Here is a 22,480-nt window from a genome sequence, read left to right as displayed (position 1 = left end):
ATGGGGCAGTTGCAAATTTCATGGAATATCTTGAAATTTAATAACATCTCCTAACTGATACAGGATAAAGGAGGGAAAATTTTTATATCTTCCCATCTTAGATTTGTTTTGTATACTTTTATGGTGTCTCTTTGCAGAGGAAAAATTCAGAAGATAATTGTCTCTTCCAACTCTTTTATCAATTTTAACTGATGAGTTTTTACCTGTGTCCTGGGTTGCAGTGTATTCTATTACCATCCTCAGGAGCCGTTGAAACCAGGTGGGGCAGTGTTTCCTTGCCTCCTCCCCCCAGACTATCTTTCTGTTAATTGCCCATCATTGTCCTGCCGCCTGACTCAGAGATAACTCCCTCCGGACTATTCTCCTGTTAATGAGCCTAATCAACACTTGGCCTCATGACTCGTTACCCCATTGTGAGATGCTCCGCCCAGAGGGAGGAACCAAGCATCCCATCGTGGATATAATCTGAGGCTGAACACCAGAGACACCGGCTTCCCACTGGATTTCCAGAGGACAGGAGCTACACAGCCACCATTGGACTTCCTGAGGAAGAGCAGACTGTTTTACTACAGGATCACCGCTTCAGAGGACTGCAGCCACCATTCTACCAGACTGCTACCACCACCCTGCCTAACAGGGTGTCAGGTTGTACCTTGACTCTGTCAGTTTGACAGTGTTTTCTTTTACCTTTTTTTTCCCCTTTTCTTTAATTTCCATTAAATTGTTATTCTGACTTAGTGCCTCCCACTGGTTTGTTTTTCAAACTAGTACAACCTGTCTCTAATTCCTTGTTATATTCCTCTGTGAATTACTTGCCATTCAAAACTGAAGTAAATATACTAAAGTAGTAAGGGGCTTAACACATAGTAGCATCAAGGTACCTTAATACTGGTTTTGGGATTTTTTGCAAAGGTTGACAGGCTGTTTGTTTTCTCTTTTTGTTTCCTGACTGTTAGTCAGATTTTGATTCATGATAACCCTTTGTCTCCTAAACCATGATTAATGTTCCAGTAACTTTTCCTGAAGGTCTTTGTCAAAGATCTTTCAAAGGTTTAAATCCAGATACAGCTTCTAAAACAAAAAATAGTGGCTATTTTAGTAAGAATTTCTTACCAACAACTGAAGGCCTTCTTACCTGAACTCATGAAGTACTCCTGGGATTTGTACAAGATACTATTAATATTTTAATTAAATTAACAATATTAGCAATTTAATACATTAATATTAACAATTTTATATTGAAATATGGAAAGTATTAGGTGTAACTGAAGTATCTTCTTAAAACTTTCTATGTAATTTTCCAGCTTTTTTTTCAGTTCCATAATATGTTGAAAGTATGAAACATTAATGTATTGCTTGTATATATGATTTCCAGGATACCTGCACTGACTTCTTTTTAGGTGTTTTTCACTAGCTGCCTCATTGAAGCATGTCCATTTGAGCTAGTCACCATAGCTTTCTTTTAGGAGCAGAAATAAGTTTAGTTTCTCCAAATACTTTAGATTTCTACTTTCAAATAAGATGAGTAGAATAAATAAATGAATAGAATTTCCTCTATATTAACAACCAGCATAAGGTGACTGATTTGAAGGAAACCATTATATTCTTCTTTGGTACCCTGAGATTTTGCATCTAAATATTTTGTGGTAATTTTTATTTAGTTTCTTAGTGAGTAATTTCTTGAATTAGCTTCAGTGTGCTATAATATATATATATATATATACACACACAATTTATAGCAGTAAGCAATGAAGGCAGTAAAAACTTTTCTCTACACTTTTTCTCACCGTAGTATTTCACTGGTACATATGCAGACAGTAGAAGTCCTCCCTCGCTATCACTTGTTGACATCTATCCCACTTTGTTACATATGGGATTTTCTGTTGAAACTCCTTACATCTCTTACTGTCTTTTGGATATGTACATGTTGCCTGTAGCTCAGACGTGCATTAGAAACACTGTCTTTGTACTTGTGAAGCACTTAGCACAGTACAGACACTTGGCTATTGTCGTGCTGGGCCGTGAGTTCTGCTGTTAATGGAAGTAATGGAAGTGGAGCCAAACACTGATAAAGCCAAACTGAACAACATCAATTTTAAGTGCTTTGTGCCTTAGAAATAGGTATGATCATAGTTATTTGTTAATATCCATAAAAAATAATAATTAATGTTTCCTAAGGACTTAGACCCTTATATTTTAAATCTGCTACAGATCTGTGAGACCAAAACAAGAAATGGAGGAATCAATTACCCAATATTTTATTAAAATTTATTACTGTAATACAAGTTTATATACTGCAGTGATAAGTTAGTTCAGCAACATTTCTTGGAGCTGCTAGTAAACCTTTTCCTTCCTGTAAGCCACAGAGAAACCAGGCTGACCATTACTTTGGCCCCAGGAATCATGCTATGTCATATCTAGTGATATTTGTTGGAGTTCACTCTTGACTTGAAAGAAAGCAGTAGTTGACCCTTTCTTTTCAAGTGTACTGTACTTTTCTATTCTCTCTGAAGTAATCCAGATTTTTAAATAATCAACCCATCTTGTTATTTTGACTGAAACAGAAGGTATCCTCAGAGATCATTTCATTTGGTTGGAAGAAAGGTCAGATGAAAAATGGCCAAATGAGCCATGTCTGTTCCATTCACCTGTACAAGAATAATTCATATTAAAAATTAACAAAAACAGTACATAAAACAGGTTAAAAATCAGTAAAATAAAGAGTAAATTTGCCATTGAAAATAAATTGTTGTTTGACCATTTTATAAAGTAACCAATAGTAGCCCATCTTGGTTGTTGATATTTGTGGCATAAAATCTGATACAGATGGGTAGAATAATTAATTTCTTTGTATTTCTCTATCATTCAAGAGAATAAATTGGGTTTAGAAGCTTTGTTTTTAAAAGAATATATGAAGGAAAGGGTAGTATGGTTATAATCCATGTGATTTAAGAAAGTTACTTAAAATTGTTTTCATCATTAATCATTCATAATGTTAATAGTGATTTACTGCAGAGTTCCCCTTTATATATCATCCTTTGTAAAACCTCTATTGCCAGAGTTAGGTAATAGCTGTCAATTTAAACCAGAGGGAGAAAAAAAAAAGATGTATTCTTTTAGCTAAGATTTGAAATGAGGTCAAAATGGAAATTTGATGTCATGTTGTGGATGACTGCAGAGAGTTATGTCTGCATTTTGCCTGCTCCTGCAGGTTTTTCAGGAAAGGTGGATGTAGGCTATTGTTGAACATAACACTGAAAGGTGCAACTACTCAGAAAGTGTAGATAGCTATGCAGGAAAATACAGCCTGGTGTGTTTTACACTTTTTAAAAAATATTTTTACACAAATTTAAGTGAAAAAAATAACAAAAAGCTAGGTTGCCTAGAGTCTGCAAGGTATACAGGCTACTAGGTTGCAAGTTTTTCTCTGTTCCTGTGTTGTCAAGTCTGAGCAAAATACAAAACTAATGAGCCAGATCCTTAAATATCAAGAGATTTTGTTTCAAAATAATGACATTTTGTTGGGGTTTTTTTTTTATTAGTCATTTAGATGTTTGCTACATGTTTCAAGTATCAGTAGTAAAACTTTGATTTTTTTCTTTAAGGAAAAGGAATGCAGATATCTTGAACAAAAATTAACAGCTAGAGTTTTAAAGATGATAAATGTCCAGGGATTTTTAATCATATAATAGTATTAAGCACCTCTAGTCACTTAACACAATTCTAATAAAAATGAACGCCACGTAAGCATAGATAATAGAAGATAGTCTTCTGCAATGACCTGTAATTCCTGCCCTGATTCTCTGCTATTCCCAGTCTCCAGAGATGTAAAAAAATTATGCTCCAATTAGCCTTTTGAAAAGAAAACAGCAGTCACTTCTTCATAGACGTAAGTGAGGAGAGAGCCCTGCTGTGGAATCCATTTTGCTGCTTCTACCTTACAGCAGGGCATCAGAGTTTGTGGAGTGCTCCTTTGTGCTTGGGTAATGTGCAACTTTTCTGACCTCTTCTGCGTTATTCAAGAAAATTGTACTGTGAACCTAAGCACTGTGAAAGCGACACAATATCTAGGTTTTAAGAATTGCAATGTGTGGGAATCAGATTTACCACTTACCTTGAAATTTTTCTGTCTTCAGATTAGACAGGAGACAACAGTATAAGGAGACTTTATTTAAACATCCTCTCTAGCTAGCACTCTTACTAGGTTCTGACAGGCATACAGAAATAAAAGGAACATCATACCTAAAGCTACCTATGGTATAGATCAACTCTTGGTGTTGTCTGTCTGTTGATGCTGTTCAGCCCTAAAGCTGCTGTCATTTGTACACAGAATTAGGATCTGGCTCATGAACTAAATCATCTCCCTGGCATAGCTGTTCACTGAAAGTATGTTAATTTGAGGATATCTGTAATTTTATGGCCTTATGCTTTTCTTGAATTTTGATTTGGATTTAACAACTCCCGCTCAACAGGATTTTCTATGCACCATAGCTCAGTCAGGATATTAATCTTTCCTGCTATGTAACATCTAATTCCCAACAAACTTTGAAAACTTAATGACTTTTGTACAGGGGTAGAATCATCTTTTCTATAGAAGATGTACACATTCTAGTGACATCTACACTGATCTTGACCCAACAACATTAACAACTAATCAACACACTTTTAGCTGAAAACTTCCTTCTGCTAGGTGAAAGGTGTTCTGTGTCTCACCAAATAACAGTTTATGGACTTAAATCTCCATTTTCTTTAGACTTGTGTTTTGAAACTAATATTTTACAATAATGTAAACAAAAATAGTACATGCATCTCATTCTTAAGTTTTTGAATAGGTAGTCACACACTTCATCATGAGAATGGAATTACATTTAACTCAGTGATAACAGTATACTTTTAACAGTGTTCCAGAAGACAGACAGTCCTCTTGAGATCTTGGCACTGTTTTCAAAAAAAAAACTTAAACAGGTATTGTCACTTGACATAAGGTTGAATATTAGATAGTCTGTTTTCTGACGTCAGACTAGGTATGTCCCTGACTATTCAATATTATGAATTCTGATAAAGCCCATGAAAAAATTAAGCAAAAATCTGATAAAGAATCATGAGCTAATGGTCTTTCAGTCACAGGAAAAGGAAAAGGTAAATTTATGCACAAAAGAGTTGTCTGTCTTGAAGTTACTATTTACCTTTATGAACAGTGAAAAACCTGTATAAAACCAGGTGGATTCTTAACCCCCTTTGCTGAAATGGAAAAGATCATCAAGGAGTCAGTAAAATAGGCAGCATTTACAACAAGGCCTGTGGTGAACACCAAAGATATTGACATCTATGAGGTGTTTTGGATGTTTAAGATGCTGAGGAAACAGAACTGTTGAAGTACTTTGTTGTAATATTTTTTCTTTTGTTCTTTTTTTTACTTGAAAAGGGAGATACAGGAAAAAATAGGCCAATAGGAGTTTTGGCTGAACCATGAATTGCTATTTGATTCATTTAATGGAAGGAGTCCAACCCACATATTCCTCTTTTTCCAGAAGTTTCAAATGTATAAAACAATCTCAATTTACTGGTAAATGGCCCTGACCGTGCTTAACCACATCAAAACCCCATCTGTTTAACAGAGGTTTCTTTTTCAAGTCATGTATTAATTTCGAAGGTCACCCTGAAGTGCTTTACATAGTCAGGACTGTGCGGGACCTTGGTAATAGCATTTGTGATGCCTGTCCCTACAGAGTCGTGTCAATTATTTATTAAGTAATGGTGACCATGCTGTCATAAAATAAACCCATTGCCCTGCTGCAAAGATGTTGGGAGGACTGTGCAGTGATGGATCTTGTAGAAACAATAAATGACTGCAATGCAGTGTTGAATGCAATCGATTGATAGTGCATTTGATGCAACTGTGTTGGTTTAGAAGACAAAAAGTTCTTCACAACATCCTGAAAGTTATCGTCACTGAAGGGAATTTCTTTCTAATGCACTGAATTGGAGAATTCAGTAATATACTTAAATTAGTACTTTCTTCTATATAAAGTCATTAAGCACCATTTTTAATAAAAAATCATGAACATTCTCTGGGTCCATACCTCAGATATCTAGGTATAACTCAATATTTTTTTGATTCCTGTATTTTGGTTGTAGTTCACATGGCTGTGGGGCACACTGTCTAGACCAATTTCTATGTGAAGATTCCAGTGAAGTGCTTTTTAATCTCCTACAACTACTTATTTTTGTGTAATTTAAATGCATCTTATAAGCTCTCTCTAATACATATTAGTAAATTTTCTGTGAGAAAGTACTACAGTAGGTCAAAAATCTAGAAAATTAAGAACAAGGCTAATACATCTCATGTAGAGATTCTAGCTAGACAAAATGTTCAATATTTGGAAATTGAATCTTACGGGGTGGCATTATCTAAGAAGAAATTGATTTCTCAGCAAACAAAACTAATTTTTCAGGTGGAAAATCAACTAACTGGGAAGGAGGTATTCGTGTGCCAGGTCTTCTCCGTTGGCCTGGAGTGGTACAGGCTGGTGTCTATATTGATGAGCCAACGAGTAACATGGATATATTTCCTACCATTGTCAAACTTGCAGATGCACAGTTACCCTCTGACAGGTATGCTCTGTAGTCATCTCTGTTTTAGAGAAAGTGTCATGAGTGTTTTGTACATTCTGGTGATATCTATTAAGTTAGAGGTGAGAATGTAAATAAGAAACTAGGTTTTATACTTGCAATATTATGTTATCTCTTTTCATATTGAAATACTGATAGTATTTTGCAGAAACGTTGTATGTAAATACAGACTAACTTGCAGAACAAGCACCAACCACCAAAAAGATAACAGAATACCATCAGAGCAACATACTGTCAAATCAAACTTGGAATTACTTACTAAAGGCAAAAATGAATGTATCAAAAAAGGTTCTGTTCTGCATGAGTGGATGTGTTGGAAAAAGAAACTATAAGTGTAAATTACTTTAAACTTCATGATCTCATCCTTGACCTGCTTAATATAACAAAACACATAAAAATGCCAGCTAGGCTTTTCTCACAGTTTTGTTTGGGTTTTTTTTGTTTTGGTTTGGTTTGGTTTTTTTTTTTCTCTGTACCAACTTAGTGAAAATGATCCCATACAGAGTTTTGCAGCCTGATAAGAAAAGCCACTGGACTTCTACAATTCAAAAGATGCTTTCCTGACACTGCTATATCCCCAGGCTTTGTCTTGTTTGAGAGATACAAAGTCTCAGTGGCAAGGTGCCTCTTCCTAAATGCTGTTGCTATCCAAATCCAGTAAGTGGAGAAACCTGTCGATATACATATGCTTTGAACACATGTGTGACTCACAAACAGCTTTTGAGCACAAAGCATCAAGAATCCACATGGGGAAGACCAGTGAGCAGTCACTCTGCTAATGATTATTCATTGAATGTTTAAAGGAAAGGGCAGGGCAGGACAAGTCTAAGACATGAAAAATTAGTCAGGTTGGTCCTGAGAGATGCTCTACAAGCAGTAATTCTGTCGAATATCAGAAGTTCTGATTGTTCTTAATGTGGCAGATCTTATGCATTTTGTTTTCATATTGCTTGAGTGAATACTAAGTACTGATGTTTCCTTTGATCTCTTTTATAGAAATCCAAATATACTTGCATAACTTCCACTTGCAGATTACTCCACTGTGATTCTTCTGTGTAGACTGATGCCACAAGTACTACTTCATCTTAGGTCATGGACTAGCGTGAAGCTGAATTCTTATAGCTCCACTGAATTCTTCCTGAGAAATAAGAAAAATAAATATAATTAGTGTTCTGTCACTGTGAGAGAGCAGTTTAAAGAGGAATGGAAGAGATGCTCCTAGTTGAAGAAAAGAAATTAGTAGTTGGAAAGAAAAGTCTAGTATATTCCTCTGAATCCAGCAGTTGTAGGGGTACTAGAGTACTGGAGACATTTTTCTGGAGATGCCTTTTTCCCCATCAACGGGCAGGCTGTAGAGCAGAAAGTGTTCAATAGATATGCATCTGTTAATAAGCAAGCTTGAAAGACAAGAGTCTGTTACTCAGGGAAGAAAACATGAAAAACTGAAAGTGGGAAAGACTCTTTTCAACAGACCCCCACAGATAGGGATTAACCCAGAAAGCAGTTATCAGACAAGGTAGCTTTTGGAATTACAGGAAGTTTTCCTACCCATCCTTTGAGAAAAGTGCTACTCTGAATGGATTGTTGCATACAGTTGCTGACAAGAATTTAATTAACACATGTGACTTAAAAAGTAGTACCTGTCTTGCAGTAGTTAAACTAAAGTAAAAAATGTTTTACATAATGCTAATGAAATGGTCATGTATGTAAAGGTAATGAAAATTAACACAGACCTTTTAAATCTTTCTGTAAGCTTCAAAAAATTTTAATGGGATGTTGCTCAAAATGCTGAAGAAATAATTACTTGCTGATCTGTATATCAGCAAAAAGTAATTTCCTGTAAAAATTATTGAAAAATTTGTAATCCATACCAGGTCAAAAATGCAGATTGTGATTTCTCCCCCTGCCAGCTGATGTCAGCAATTCAAAGGTTTAATTTAGGGAAACTGTTAAAAGCCTTGCTTATTTTATAACTCAGTTTTTATGTAAATTGACTGACTCCTTCAAAGCATGATCAAAGTTGCCCAGCAGCATTTAGTGAATTTATACATATTTATGTGTATGTGTGTGTAGTTGGTAAATGCATATTTAAACAGTTAATTTTCAAATTTGAAATGACCACTTCTGTCTTAAATTCTGATATGCATAATATGTTGGACAGAGATATTACCACAACTTCTGAGGATGCTAGCACAAAACAGCATATTTTTTCTAGTTTTAGGGTACTTCAGCCAGACTACTCCCAAAAACTTAAGCAGGTAAATGTGAAGGACTGTGTTGTAGCAATTTATTCATTTACATCCATTCACTTTCTCATTTAAAGGGAAAAAAAAAAAAAGTTGACAGAACAACTATTCCTAATGACAAAAGGTAAAATCGTTTCCTTAGCTAATGTAAAAATCGAAGGGAAGAGCACCTGAAGGTTTTTCTCTGAATTGACCAATTGGAGGTGGCTGTTCAGATTTGGGGTTTTTTAGGCAGCAGATGTGCAGAGTTATAATATCTTCTCAGGAAAGTGAGGTTTGAGTTATTTTTCTGATTTTGAAATGCTTTCTTACTCAGGATTATTGATGGACATGATCTGCTACCTTTACTTCAAGGAAAAGTTACTCGATCTAGGCATGAATTTCTCTTCCATTACTGCAATGCATATTTAAATGCAGTGCGCTGGCATCCAGGAAACAGTAAGTAAACTTGCCTGTTCACATTTTGAATATTTAATATAATTTTTATTGCAGCTTGAAGAGAATCAGGAGGAAGCCTTGGGCTATAGTAATAAAAAAATTGTTTAAAATATCTAGCCTTTTTCCTTCTCTTTAACTTTTCTCTTTGCTATTGCATGCCTATTCGCCATTTCACTGTTTGACGTTATTTTGTTATTATGCATTAATGTTAAATATCAATGCAATTCTGAGATCTATGGTATCTGAAAATGTCCTTTTTTTAAACCTTCCTGAGAGAGAGTCGGTGCAACAGAATAAAGTAGTCAAGGCTGACTCTTACATTGTCCTAAAAATGCACAGGTAATAGGATGGTTTGCTGAATAACAGCGCAAGTATGATGTCAGCCTGGCCATTTTTATTATTCAGATAGCAAAACATAGAAGAATCACTGAGTCAGTCATAATTATCCAATGAATGAATATAGTATTAGAGAGTCCCATTTCATGCTTTTTATGAATGACATAATTCTACTTTGTAGGCCAAGGAAAAAAGCATTTCTCACTGATTTGCTCTTTTTTAACTAACAGCTCACTGTTTCTGGTAGCACCTTCCACATTAACCAAAGCATATTTCCCTTTCTATAAAAATCTCTGTGCTGAATGAAGTTAAACACACATTAGTCCCATCTCAGTTGACATTGAAAGTGATGACTTGTGTTACAGCTTCAAAAAGATGATCCAAGACAAGCTTTGCCTTAGAAATTTTTTATTTAAGTGTTTTGGGAAAGGACTTGTTTAATATTTAGTATGCAAAGTTAAAGTATTTGGAAACTTTGTCTTCTTGGTCATCTGTAGGCTGACTCTCTACCTGTCTTGGACTTTAAACTAGGAAAAGGGAAAATATTACATATAATATTTATTTACCACTACCGTGCCTCTATGTCTTGCTCTAATAAATAATAAATAAATCATAAGGAATAAATAATCATAAGGAAGAACAAAGCAATCAGATCTAGGAGCATTTTGTATCTGGTGTTGGATGAAATTATTCTGCATCACAATGAGAGAAGTAGGCAGAGCTTCTCACAGTCAGAGAAGCTGTTTTTCTCAAACATACACCTTTACAAGGTGATATATCCCTTGTCTGAGGAAAGAGTCATCTTTGCTATTCAGTGAAGGGGAATGTGATGGGAAATGAATGGGAGCAACAATGAGGGGTTAGTCTATTGTATTTACTTGATGAGCAACAGCAATATAGAGTGCAAGTCTTCCTTTCTCCAAGGCGTTCATATGAGAAAGCCCACTCAGGACCTGGCAATAACATTTTCATAACAGTGGGCTGGCTTTTGTACAGAAGGTTGTGGTGGTTTAATTCCAGATAGAAACAGCCTGACAGAGCCACTTTAACATGGTGGGATGGAAAAGAGAATCAGAAGGGTAGAAGTGAGAAGGTGAGAATACTCATGGGTTGAGATAAAGACAGTTTAATAGATAAAGAAAAAGCCACATGTGTCAGCAAAGCAAAACAAGGAATTCATTCATTATTTCCCATTAGCAGGCAGGTGTTCAGCCATTTCCGGGAAAGCTGGGCTCCATCACACATAGTGGTGACTTGGGAAAACAAATGTCATCACTTTGAATATCACCCCTTCCTTCTTGTTTCTGCAGCTTTCTGTGCTGAGCATGAAGCCATTTGGTCTAGGATATGCGTTGGGTCAGTTGGAGTCAGCTGTCCCAGCAGTGCTTCCTCCTGTCAGAAGAAGATACTTAATAATCTTAAGGAGAGTCTTGAAGAGATACTCCTTATCAAAAAATATGAAAACTCTGGAAAAAAATGTCACCAAGGAATAGTTTTCTCTTTTTGTGTATTGTAAATGATCTTTTAGACCAGAAAAGACTTGGGTTATTCTTGATCTGTGCTGCATAGTTAACTAGGTTAACTACAGCTATTTTGGAATTCTGTAAAAACATTCTACCTGCAGATTAATAGAGCAGCTCTGCCTCCCACTCGACCTGAGGCTCAGTGAAAGAAACCATGACAGTGTGGGATGAAAACCCTCAGCCATGTTCAGCATCTTCTACACTTCTCTGGTAATGGGCCCTTCTAAGAAGAATCCAATTGTCCAACTAGACTGCTCATTCTTTCGTTAAACATGTAATTTCTATTAATTTCAAAGATGCACTTTTTGAAGAACAAAGCAACAACAGCTTAGAAGTGAAAGCTTGCAACCCAGGAAAATATGATTTATGTATTTATTGATTCAAGTACAAGGTAAAGGTACATATATTGTGTATATGCACTTATTAATGCATATATCATCAGATTTCTTACTATATTTATTTTCTGGTAAGCCTCAGTTTGCATGTCAGCTACAGCTTGCATATTTCACTATTTTTTTATAGACATTCAAAGTTTCGGATTAGTTTTGATCCTCAGGAAAAATGCATATACCAAGAATTGTGAGGGAAGCAAAATTCTGCTTAACTATTTGGTCCCTTTTTAACTCCATCACCCCACAGTTCCCTTAGTAGCTTCATCTTTGCCATTGTTAGATTTGCACTGTGCTTCAGTCCAAACCCCCTTTTTTTGGTTTAATTTTTGACTCTTAGGTTATATATATGAAACAGGTAAATGTAGTGTATGTTAAATTCTTGGTAGTTGCACATCTTTCCCTTGCTTGCAAGATTCTAGTCTGACTTAAGCAGGCATGTTTCTCACATCATTCAGGGAAGGTCAGAAACTTCAGAGTGAACAATTACCATTTTGCATTTGTATATTTAGAGGCTAAGAGTTCCTCATAACCAAATCAATACACATCTTCATTAAGTTATATTAGTTAGGTCAGTTATTGCATTCACAATGTACTTTCCCCTTCATCAGTCCTTTGAAGGAGCATTTAGAGGATGTGTGCTATGCAATGATCTTCTCAAACAAGTCTTCAGAATTTCAACCTTGTGCTTTCTAGAGCATCATGAGGAAAATAATCTCTCTTTTTTTTCTATTTTCCTCCTCTTTCTCAGCCACAGAAATAAGCTAACACCATTTTTTCTTCATGTCACTTTGACTCACATTTTACCTGATGCTAGAAAATAATGCACATAATTCTTCACATTCTGAATTTAAAAAAAAATAGAATGAAATATTAGGCAATTTTCTTCCACTCTCACAGATTTGTGCATGCTGATACTTCACAGAATCACAGAAGTACAGAATAAGCTGAGTTGGAAGGGACCCACAAGGATCATTGAGTCCAACTTGGAAACAGCCAAGACATATAGTCCTAGTCCTTAAAGGATGATTTCCTGTTATTTTGAACCCTTATAAATATTTGTATTAATTTAGCTGTTAAAAATACAGAGAGGAAGACATGCTAAAACTGTCCAAAAAGTACAGTGATTTCCCATTATCAATATTTTTTCCACAGCTGCCTGGTATACTATAGAAGTACCAATATATAAAACCAACACCTTTAGAAAAAAAACACTACATTTTTTTTCTTCCTAGTAAGGTGTAGTTACCTAGTTTTTTTAGAGCATTAAGTAATTTTTTTAATCATTAAGGATTTATATTGAAAATAAAACAGATGCCTTTACTTTCTTGAGCTGAGCCACCCAAAATTTTGTGTTGCTTTCTGTGGTGTATGTCAGATGATGCTTTGGCCTGTTTTAAGTCTGATCCCATGTTCTTCTGCTTGAGCAAGTTGACCAGTACTTTTGTATTTGCTAACATTATCATTTAGCATAGCTGAGTACTAAAAAACTACCAAGAGCACTGTCTCCAGAATATTACTGACATACTATCAATACTATTAAAAATGCATTGCTATGACAACTTAATTATAAGGGGAGAATTAATCAGATACAGAGCAAATCTATAGTTGAATGAAACTGCATCTTTCAGATTGCATGGATTGTGTGCAAAATTTTGATTTGATAAGGAGGAAATATATTGTAATGCTGTGTAATAAACATTGGGAAATATAATGCAATACAGTCTGCATTATAAAGAAATCATTATCTTCACAGTATTTTGGTACTACTAATAAAAATATACTAATGTTTCTGGTAAATGCTAGAGTGACTTTACTAGCAACACTTCACCTTTTCTATTTCAAAATTAATTTAGTTATTCAGTGGAATATGTCATTCAATAAACAAAAGAAAAGGAGGTTTCCTATTGCAGGTTCAATTGAAGCAGACTAGACTGCATAGCCAAATTAGCTTATCACACAAATATAATGACTTTTAAAGACACTGGAAATTCACCGGAAAGCTTTATATAGAAATTTCCCACTTTGCCTTACTTAACAAATAAGATACATTTCAATTAGTGTTTATACTGAGTTTCTTGAATGTTGTGATCTTCCTCAACTACTGAAATGATTTCAGTCAAATTCACCAACTAGGGATTTTTTCTGTAATATCACAAAATTCATAGCTACTCTGATTCCTGGCTGTTGCAATGTTCTCCAGCATCCAACAGTGGACATATTTTGAGTAGACATATTTTGTTCTATGGCTAGGGGTTATAGGCTCTTCCTAGTCACGAATTTAGCCTCTTTCTACCTTTTCAGCTGTTAAAGGTTAAAAACAAACAAAAAGTGAATGAGAGAGAAATATTTTGGTTTGCAGTTTTCAGACTGGATTTGTAGGATAAATTTACAAAATAGTGTTTTGGGGCTTTTAAGCGGTTCCTCCAGATTTAGTTTGACTAAAGGCATTAGAGTCATAATAAAGAGAGGACAAAGCATGAAAAATCTGCTCTGAAGAGTCATTTTGTAATGACTTCTGGTTTGGATAAGTGCAACCTTTCTTGTGAAATTGAGTTAAAATAAGACCTGTTTCTGAAACAATTAAATATGAGGAACACCTTTCACTTTTCCTTGCCTCTCAAAAGCCCAATGCTATGTATGCCTTAAGAGGTAGTAAGAGTTACCTTATAAATTAAGAGGGCTTGTATTATTTATGGTGCCATTCTTAGCTTAATTTTTTGTAATATCACATTCAGTGTTAATAGTTAAAAACTGTAAAATGAATTCATATGCTTAAAATACTGGCTTGTGAGCACAATATTGTACTGAGAGGAAAAACACAGTAGTTGGAGTTAAGTAACAGAAACTGGAAAACTTCTATAAAGCTCTAGAACCAGCTTGAAATGTTTTTTTTACAGTCAAGTTCTCAGTGTGAGGGTAGGTGAATCTAGTGGTTGTCTCTAGCAAACAGAAATGCATTAATTTGTATATAAGGGAGATTTGGGTGTGTTGAGTGGTGCTAGAACACTTCTGTTTGAAAATGCCTGTCATTCCTTGTTTGGTTATCTTAGTGCATCTAAAAAATATAATTATCCAGACATCCACAAAGTAAATGAAAATTCTGTTTTCTTTGAATTAGAAAGTATAAGAGTTTTTCCTAAGTACTTGCTATTTTAAAGATCTCTCTTAATATTGCTTCTACTTTCTGAATATAAACAAGAAATTTCAAGCCATTCATTCTTTAAAGCCTCATAAGCTTCTTTTTTATTACTTTCTTGGTAATAAGAGGGGAAATTTTTCAGTGTGTTCTTTACCATAAGCTGAACAAATGCTACGGTAGCTTCATATGTAAGATGAGGGATGTGCTTGTCACACATGGCAGACCCATTGCAGAACCCATACCTTTGCCTAACTTTTTCTTATTCTTTTTGCTTGCTTCCCTGAGGAACTTTTTCCGTTTATGGTTTATTTGCCTTCTCTGTGGGGAACAAAGGACTTAGAAGATGTTGTTACAGATTAGTAAAGACTCACATTGACCCTGAGAATGCCAACAGTTATAGTTGCTTTCGTTGCTTAACAGTACAAAGGAAGGTAAATTTAATAGAAGCTTGATCCACAACTTTCTTCTTTTGCACAACATCTTCAAAGGAGAGATACTACCATGTGATTTTCACTGCTGTCAAGGAAACATTTTGTTTTCTTTCAAAGGAACATAATTTTTTTTTTTGTCAAACCTTATCACACCAACCTCCTATCTTTTCTCAGAAAATAACAGATGAGAAAGGATAAAACAGAAAGAATAAACATTTAAAGGAGTAAAACTTTCCTATTGTCAGAAAAATTTTAGATTTCTAGCTAGAAGGAATAAACTTTTTCTTTAGTTGTAGTAAAATTGATGCAGGAATGCTTTTGTTTTAGAGGGGTGTTCCCCCAGTGAAAGACCATGGTAAATGTCCTTCGACAGTGACATTATACACACAGACTTTCAGTGATCAGGTCAGAGTACTTTTTCTTCATATAAAAATAGAAACCGTAACATACTGCTCTATTGAATTCAAAATATCCTGACCTAAATTAGCAATGTTTTTAGTGAACATGGAGAGGTTGACGGGTTTCAGTGATCATATAAAGGCAAAGGCATTTAAAGTAGGTAACTCAGTGCTATTTAAACTTCAGCTTTAATCGTTTGCTGTCAGATATTTTGTCATGCAGTTGTGACAAAAAACCAAAAATTTTACAAAAGAAAAATTTTAACGGATTTTTCCTCTGTGCTCTACAGCTAACACTTAAATAGAAAAAGGTATCTGAGTTAGAGCAACTGTCTGATATTTTTAATTTACTTATAAATTTAGCAGTAGTCAAAACAAATAGGAATAACAACAGCCACATAAAAGACTAGGTAAAAATGCACTGCAACTTTCAGAAATTAATTTCATCATTCCAAATACCATTAAAAATGAGTCTTTAACAATATCTAGAGCATTACACTTCCAAAAATATCTTTACTTCAATGTTGGATTTGAGCCTGCAGCATTTTGCATGTTACATTCAGAACATAGCGCTGATTCATCCTAATTTTAAAATCAGATTCAAATGGCATATGTTGTCTTAGGCAATGTTCTTCAAGGGAAGTAGTTAATGCATGCACAGCCCACATGGAGTATTTTGTGTGCCACAGCCTCTAACATCATATTATTACTCTTAGAAAATAAAGCAAAGTATCTGTTTATTAGAGAAATTCCCTGGAAACTTGACTGTCAAGAGCAAGGTGACTTCCCAGTATGCCATAAAAGACCCTGCCATGAAATGCCAAAGAAATAAATGTAGAAGAAAACAGTGAATGGTTGAAGCCTAGGTGCACTTGGGCAATACTGTGGTGGAGGCCAGTGTGCATCTGTGGATGATGTGGACTCTGTACCATGTAGTTGCTTCTAAATTTAAGTACTGATCAGTACTTTGGACAGAGAGCACAACCAGAATTACTCAATAATCAGTGAAACTGTTCTCAGCCTGAAAAAAAGCTCACATCTCAGTAAAAAGAGTGATCTTTCTATTGCTTTCAGACAATTTTATGTGGTCTCAAAATATCAGAGGGTGCATAACACATTGCATTTTTCAAGTATCTTTTCTTAAGGCATCCATAGTTTCCTAAAACTAGAAGTAAGGGGTTAAAAATCCCACAGCAAAATACCAAACAGCTTTCTATAATTTGTTACTTGTTTTGTTGTTCTTAGTACAGAAGTTTTGTGGTGGATATGTATGAAAGCTTTTTGAAACGAAAGAGACTACATTTCATGTATAGTTTTTTATCTTAGTTCTTTCAATAACCTCCTAGTAGCAATGCAAATTAGGTGAAATAGTATAGAATAAGTCCCTACACATTGTGACATTTTTTCAGATTTATTCAAAGTTTTACCCCCAAATTTATTGAAAATAAGTCTTCAGATGCAGTTCACTCATATTCAGGAGAATTTTATGGTCTCATGGTTGTGGGACTCTAAGGCAAACATTTCTGAGACTCACTCAGTCCTCTTCAAGATTGATATTTTAAAGCAAAATAGGTTTCTAGCATTCAAAGTACAAAGGGGAAGTTAGAAATCATGGTTCACGCACAACATTAAAAGTCAACAAGACCATAAAACCTCAATAAAGATCATGATAATTTAGCACTTAGAATTAGCACTAGTGCAATAAAGAAAGGGTGACCCTTTTAGTATTAAGAAATATTAGTTACCCTTAAGATAATTTTGTCATTACCAAGTGTGTGCTAATTTTTCATGTACAACCTGTTACCTGTCTGTTGGACATTAATTTCTAAATGCTATTATATCATAGAAGCAAGATTTCAATCATCTCACTAGCTCAGTGAGAAGAGTAGAGGCTTCAAGACTCCATAGAATCTTCAAGATTAACTTAATTATATTGTCTGGGCTCTCTTCAAGGTCGTAGGATATTTTACAGGCAGCTTTTCATTCTGTAAGTCTTATCTTTCTGTATGGTTCTGTTTGGTGACAAATGGAGACTGAATCTCACTCCTAAAAGCCTGTAATTACCTTAGCATTAGTTCATATCCTTAAAAGCAAAACTACTTAGTCAGCAAAGCTTTATAGTTTGAGCTTAAAACCAGTGTCTTGATCTACTGTGTTGTTGATAATTCCAGTTTGAATTCTTCACTTTAGCTCTTCACAGAATTGCAATTTTGGAAGGTTTTAGTTGATACACAATTTTTTTTTTTTTAAACAAAGTTCCCCCTCCCATCCCTACCCAATGCCAAGCTCTAAATACTATATTATCTTCCAAAAGCCAGCATGGGAAGAATTAATTAATCATTTAGTGGAGCTGCTAAAACTGTACCATGATACATAAGCACAAAGTTAATTAGAGAGAGGGATTAATAAAGTATAAATGGTTTCATGAAGATTTTGACTTTAGCACTACAAAAGCATAAGACCGAAATATTAGGCAAGAAGGTGTGAGTAAATAAATCTACCTGAGTGAAGAATTACTTATTCTCTTGTCCCAGTTTGAGACAAATTCAGAGGAATGTCCAAAATGAACGTTCTCTGATAGAAGGCAGGTTACAGCCATCCCTCTACCACCCAAGTTCAGAAAGAATTTTCCTCAGAGGAAAGTGAAAAAAACTCTATTTATTTAACAAGCAAAAGTGCATGCAGGCACGGGAAAAAAAGGATAATGCTAAATAATGAAACCTCTCACTATGGAGAGAACCTGGGTAGATTTCAGTCCTTTGTGGGTGTGGCTTTCTCCTCTCCAGAGCTGGGATTTGGTGTGGGTCCCTCCAAGCCTCGGTGGAAAGGCCTCCCAGGGCCTCTGGTGTTCTGAACAGTTCCAGAAGAGAAGAAGAAGAAGCCAAAGTCCCAGGGCTCCATACTTTAGCTAATGAACAAGAAACAAGCTAAAAAGCAAAAGGAATGTAACTCTCTTCCCTGCTGCAGAAGTAGAGGTGCCGGGCAGGAGAAGCCAGCGAGCTTATCTGTGTTTTGAACACAGCGCCAAACGAATTCCACTGGCTCTCCCCCCTCTAACTTTAAGGTACAGAAAGGCACAGGGTTCATGTCTGGCATAGGGTAGACGATAGGGAATACAGTATCATACAGTCACCCCAGGACATCTCTGAAAATGGTGTCTCAAAACTCTGGAATTTCTTTTGAATGCACTTTTCTCTAGTTCTAGAATGCTCTGGGAAACATTAAAATTAGGACTCATTAGTTATTCGTGACCACGGTGTCTTAGAACTGCAAATCCTTTAGTTCCATCAGGGTCCAAGTCCACTTTATCCCACAGCTGGTCATGGAGGCACTTTCATGTACTTCTTCATCTCTCAAATTATCCCAAACTTCAGTCTAGCAATGAGAATTTGTTGCAACTACACTGCTGTTTGCTCTTGATCAGCTGTTACCTTTTTGTCTCAGACATGGTTAAGCTGCTTTGCAGAAAAATGCAATTCCTGTCTGTTGTATGTAGACTGTGGATTTTAAGGCATTGATATAAAAATGGAATTTGCTGTGCTGTAGCATATCCCTCTCTGTTTTATGCAGCATACCTAAATTAGAAGCTAAAACAATTCTTTTTAAAGATATATATATCTGCATCAGGTGCTCTATATAATAGTTTTATTGTCTGATTTCTCTATTGCCTGATTATGTGTAATACTCAAACATAATTTTGATGCATAAATGTTATATAAAAGTTCAAAGTGATTACTTTCACCCATAGAGGATGATACTGATAGCTTTATAAATACTGAATGGTGGATTGCTTGTAGTATTTTTAGTTGAAAATGATTTTTTGACTCTGAAAAACAGTGCAATTGTTATTAAAACAAATTTTCAGCTGTAGCCAGAGGCTCTAGGACCACATACCTTTATGATTCAGAAACAACTGTAGCTCTTGCACATTCAGGTCAGTTTTCAAAAAGCAAATTACAAGAAAGCCAGAGATTAAACAAAACTTATCTTCCAGAGGAAATCAGTTTCATCAGTGAGGAGTATTGGTATGTATGCTGTTGAAGGCATGAGCTTATGTGCAAGTATGAGGAGAAATACAAGATGACTTGAATTATGCTGTGAGATGGAAGTTTTGCCTTAAAGTCTGAAATTTGCTAAAAAACTTAAATATCATATGGAAGATTTTATCCTAACAGAGCTGATCAGAATAAGAAGACCAAAGGTAGAATCAAGAAAATAAGGGAGAGAAAAAAATGTAACTATTAGTCATGCTGAAACTGAGGGTTTATATAGCTGACTTTTTTTCAAAACAAATACAGAAAGCATGTAGAATTTCTTTGGAGTCCTATTTGCAATGGTCATTTTTAAACCTTGAAGGAAGACTTTAGGACCTCATACATTATTTTGATTTTCATTCTCTAATTTTAAGTTTTGAGTAAGGAAAAGATTAGTAATCTGATGCATTCTTTAGTGGCAGAAAATACATTATGTGACTTTAAATAGGGATTATAATAAAACTAAATCCATTACGAAAAATGAATTATATATGATACTTGAAATATTTGAATTATGATATTTTAATTTATCAAAATTAGCAAAAATGACCAGTTTTTATTACAACTAAATTTATTCTACTGGATATCATACTTTGACAGTTTTGAGGTTTATCCTGAAAATCTTGCAAAGTGCATTAATAAGCTTATCTTAGCACACGAGTAAGTACAGAACACAAATGTCTCAGTTCAGTTTCATGGTCAATGGAAACATAATCAGTCAGTAGATAGAAAAGCAACTGGGAATTGCAAAACATTGTACAAGAATACATGTTGTTTTCTCATATGCTTCAGTTCATTCAGCTCTCTGCTTGAGTGGAGCTGTTGGGTTATTTAGAAGTTCTGGTGATCTCAAGAATGCCAAGTAGCTCCAAACACCAGGACTGTGTTGTGGCAACAGAAGTCTGTCCTAGAAAACCATGCTGGTATTTACAGAGTCGTTGTAATAATCAAGGGAAAGGTGCTGAGAAATGCTTTAACTGGATTTGGGAACATGATACTAAGTAGATTATACAAAGCCTGTACCTCCTGATCATTATCAAAGGCCTCTTTTCTCCCTGCTTTTATATGCCAAAATATTTGAGGTCTCCAGTTAGGAAGTGTTAAATATCTACCAGTGCTTTTGAATAGTGATGACTACTGATTTTTGAAAAAAATTAACCGAACCATGCCAAACCAAAATAATAACCCTGAACTAAGTTCTGAGAAGTATATTTGAATGCTTAGCAACTAGCAGGTGGAACTTAAAAAAGTAAAAGTGCCACTTGTATTTCAGAAAATATTTTCGAGTACATATCTTTTGAAGCATTTAATCCATGAGAAGTGTTTGTACTTGGAAGACAGAAAATGTGAAAAAATCAACATCACTCTCTTTAACACAGCTTAAATGTGAAAAAGTTATATATTTTTATCTCTTAATCAAGAAAATTAAGTATAAATTATTTGACTGTTGTAAAGTGTTATTCCATTAGTGGGTATTTTTCAAACTAAGATGTTGGCAAATGATTACAAGGACAATGCCTACATGTCAAGCTTGATAAATCTGTGTTATTACCATAGCATGGAAGAGTCAGAAAGGGGTTTCTACCTCATTAACATGTAAACCTCAGAGCTGGCCTGAGCCTGTCAATGCAGTCTCTGCCTGGACACACAAGAACAGCTCCTATGATAATTATACTCAGTCTTTTCTAACCAATTTCAAGCAATTTGATCTCTTTGTGGACCAATTGACCTCAGATATATTCTTATCACACTGCATTGTTAGGTTTTGTATTTCAGTTGCTACATACTTGCAAAAGGTGTGTGAGGACACATTGTGTCTCAGCGATGTAGAGGAGAACGTTTAGGAAGGCTTAAACTATGTGCATTCTTGCACATCTGCACAGCTGTGTAATATGTCTGTACATGGCCATCTTATTCCTCCTGTAAGTTTTGATCTGGTTTTGGGGAGCTAGTTGTGAAAGCAGATAACCTTTTTTATACTTAACTTTTTGGTCTTTTTATGTTTGATAGGTGAATAGTGATCCAAAGTTCTGAAGTTAAAACTAGACAGACCTATAAGATTCAGCAGGACAGGCAAAGCTGTCAAGGTGAGGGTGAAGATCTGGATGACAGGTAAATTGTTCAGCAGGTCTATCTGCCTGGCTTGACTACCATTTGAATGCACTTTGGTTGGAAGATTTCCTATCCTCTAATCCTAACTGAATTTCAGGTTCCTTTTTATGTCTGCAGAGTCTAAATGCCAAGCCCTCAGTTAGGAATTCCCACTGGGTATCAGTAAAGAGTTTAAGAAAGAGTTTAAGCTTGGACATGTTCAGGGTGAATGACAGCTAGTTAGAGACTTCTTTGGAAATGTAAGAGAAATTGTGCTTTAATTAATCACAACATGAAACTGAGGTGAACATCTGTCAGTGTGCGGTGCACTATAGTATGAAGGAAGGATTACTGCAAACCACTGCTGAATGCTAAACCAAACCTGGTTTACAGCTGAAAATCATTCATGTAATCAATTTTCTTTTCCATTGCAATGGATGAGGAATTTGTGTAAGGTTATTTGCCTTGTGAAGAATACCATAAAAATTCTTAGAAGGGGCCATGGTAGTGAATAAAATAGAAAAACATTTCCTCGTCTTTCCTGTTGCCATTAGTATTGTCATGGATTTTATAAGGAGTACTTTGACAAATAAACCACCTAAAATTGAGAGATGGAGGCCGAGTTTGCAGAACTATGAATTAAAAATTTAATGTAAGATTCAACAGTCCAAAAACAACTACCAGTATGCAGATGTTTCTATTTCACAATATCCTGTCATCACTCTTAACTGCAGTGAGGATGGAAGGCATATATAAAATTTATATCTGGCACGTAGTGCCAAAAGCATTTTCAGTAGTTTTGAGAAAGTACAATGTGTA

The 22,480-nt window shown here is 35.2% G+C and overlaps 1 protein-coding gene across 8 annotated transcripts in view; it reads left to right on the top strand.

Moving 5' to 3' along the window:
* Positions 1-22,480, top strand: part of STS (steroid sulfatase) — a 114,318-nt gene that overhangs the window by 72,830 nt on the left and 19,008 nt on the right. For all 8 annotated transcript variants that reach the window (XM_042038169.1, XM_042038216.1, XM_042038180.1 and 5 more), the window contains 2 exons: positions 6,456-6,615; positions 9,196-9,317. In XM_042038169.1, the coding sequence (XP_041894103.1) occupies positions 6,456-6,615; positions 9,196-9,317 (282 nt within the window). The remainder of the gene's footprint in view (positions 1-6,455; positions 6,616-9,195; positions 9,318-22,480) is intronic.

This window comes from Corvus kubaryi, unplaced genomic scaffold (assembly GCF_017639235.1).
Source record: "Corvus kubaryi isolate FWS band 111438036 unplaced genomic scaffold, C.kubaryi_AGA036_p1.0 133, whole genome shotgun sequence".
NCBI lineage: Eukaryota > Metazoa > Chordata > Aves > Passeriformes > Corvidae > Corvus > Corvus kubaryi.
This window is presented reverse-complemented; position numbering and strand designations above follow the sequence as displayed.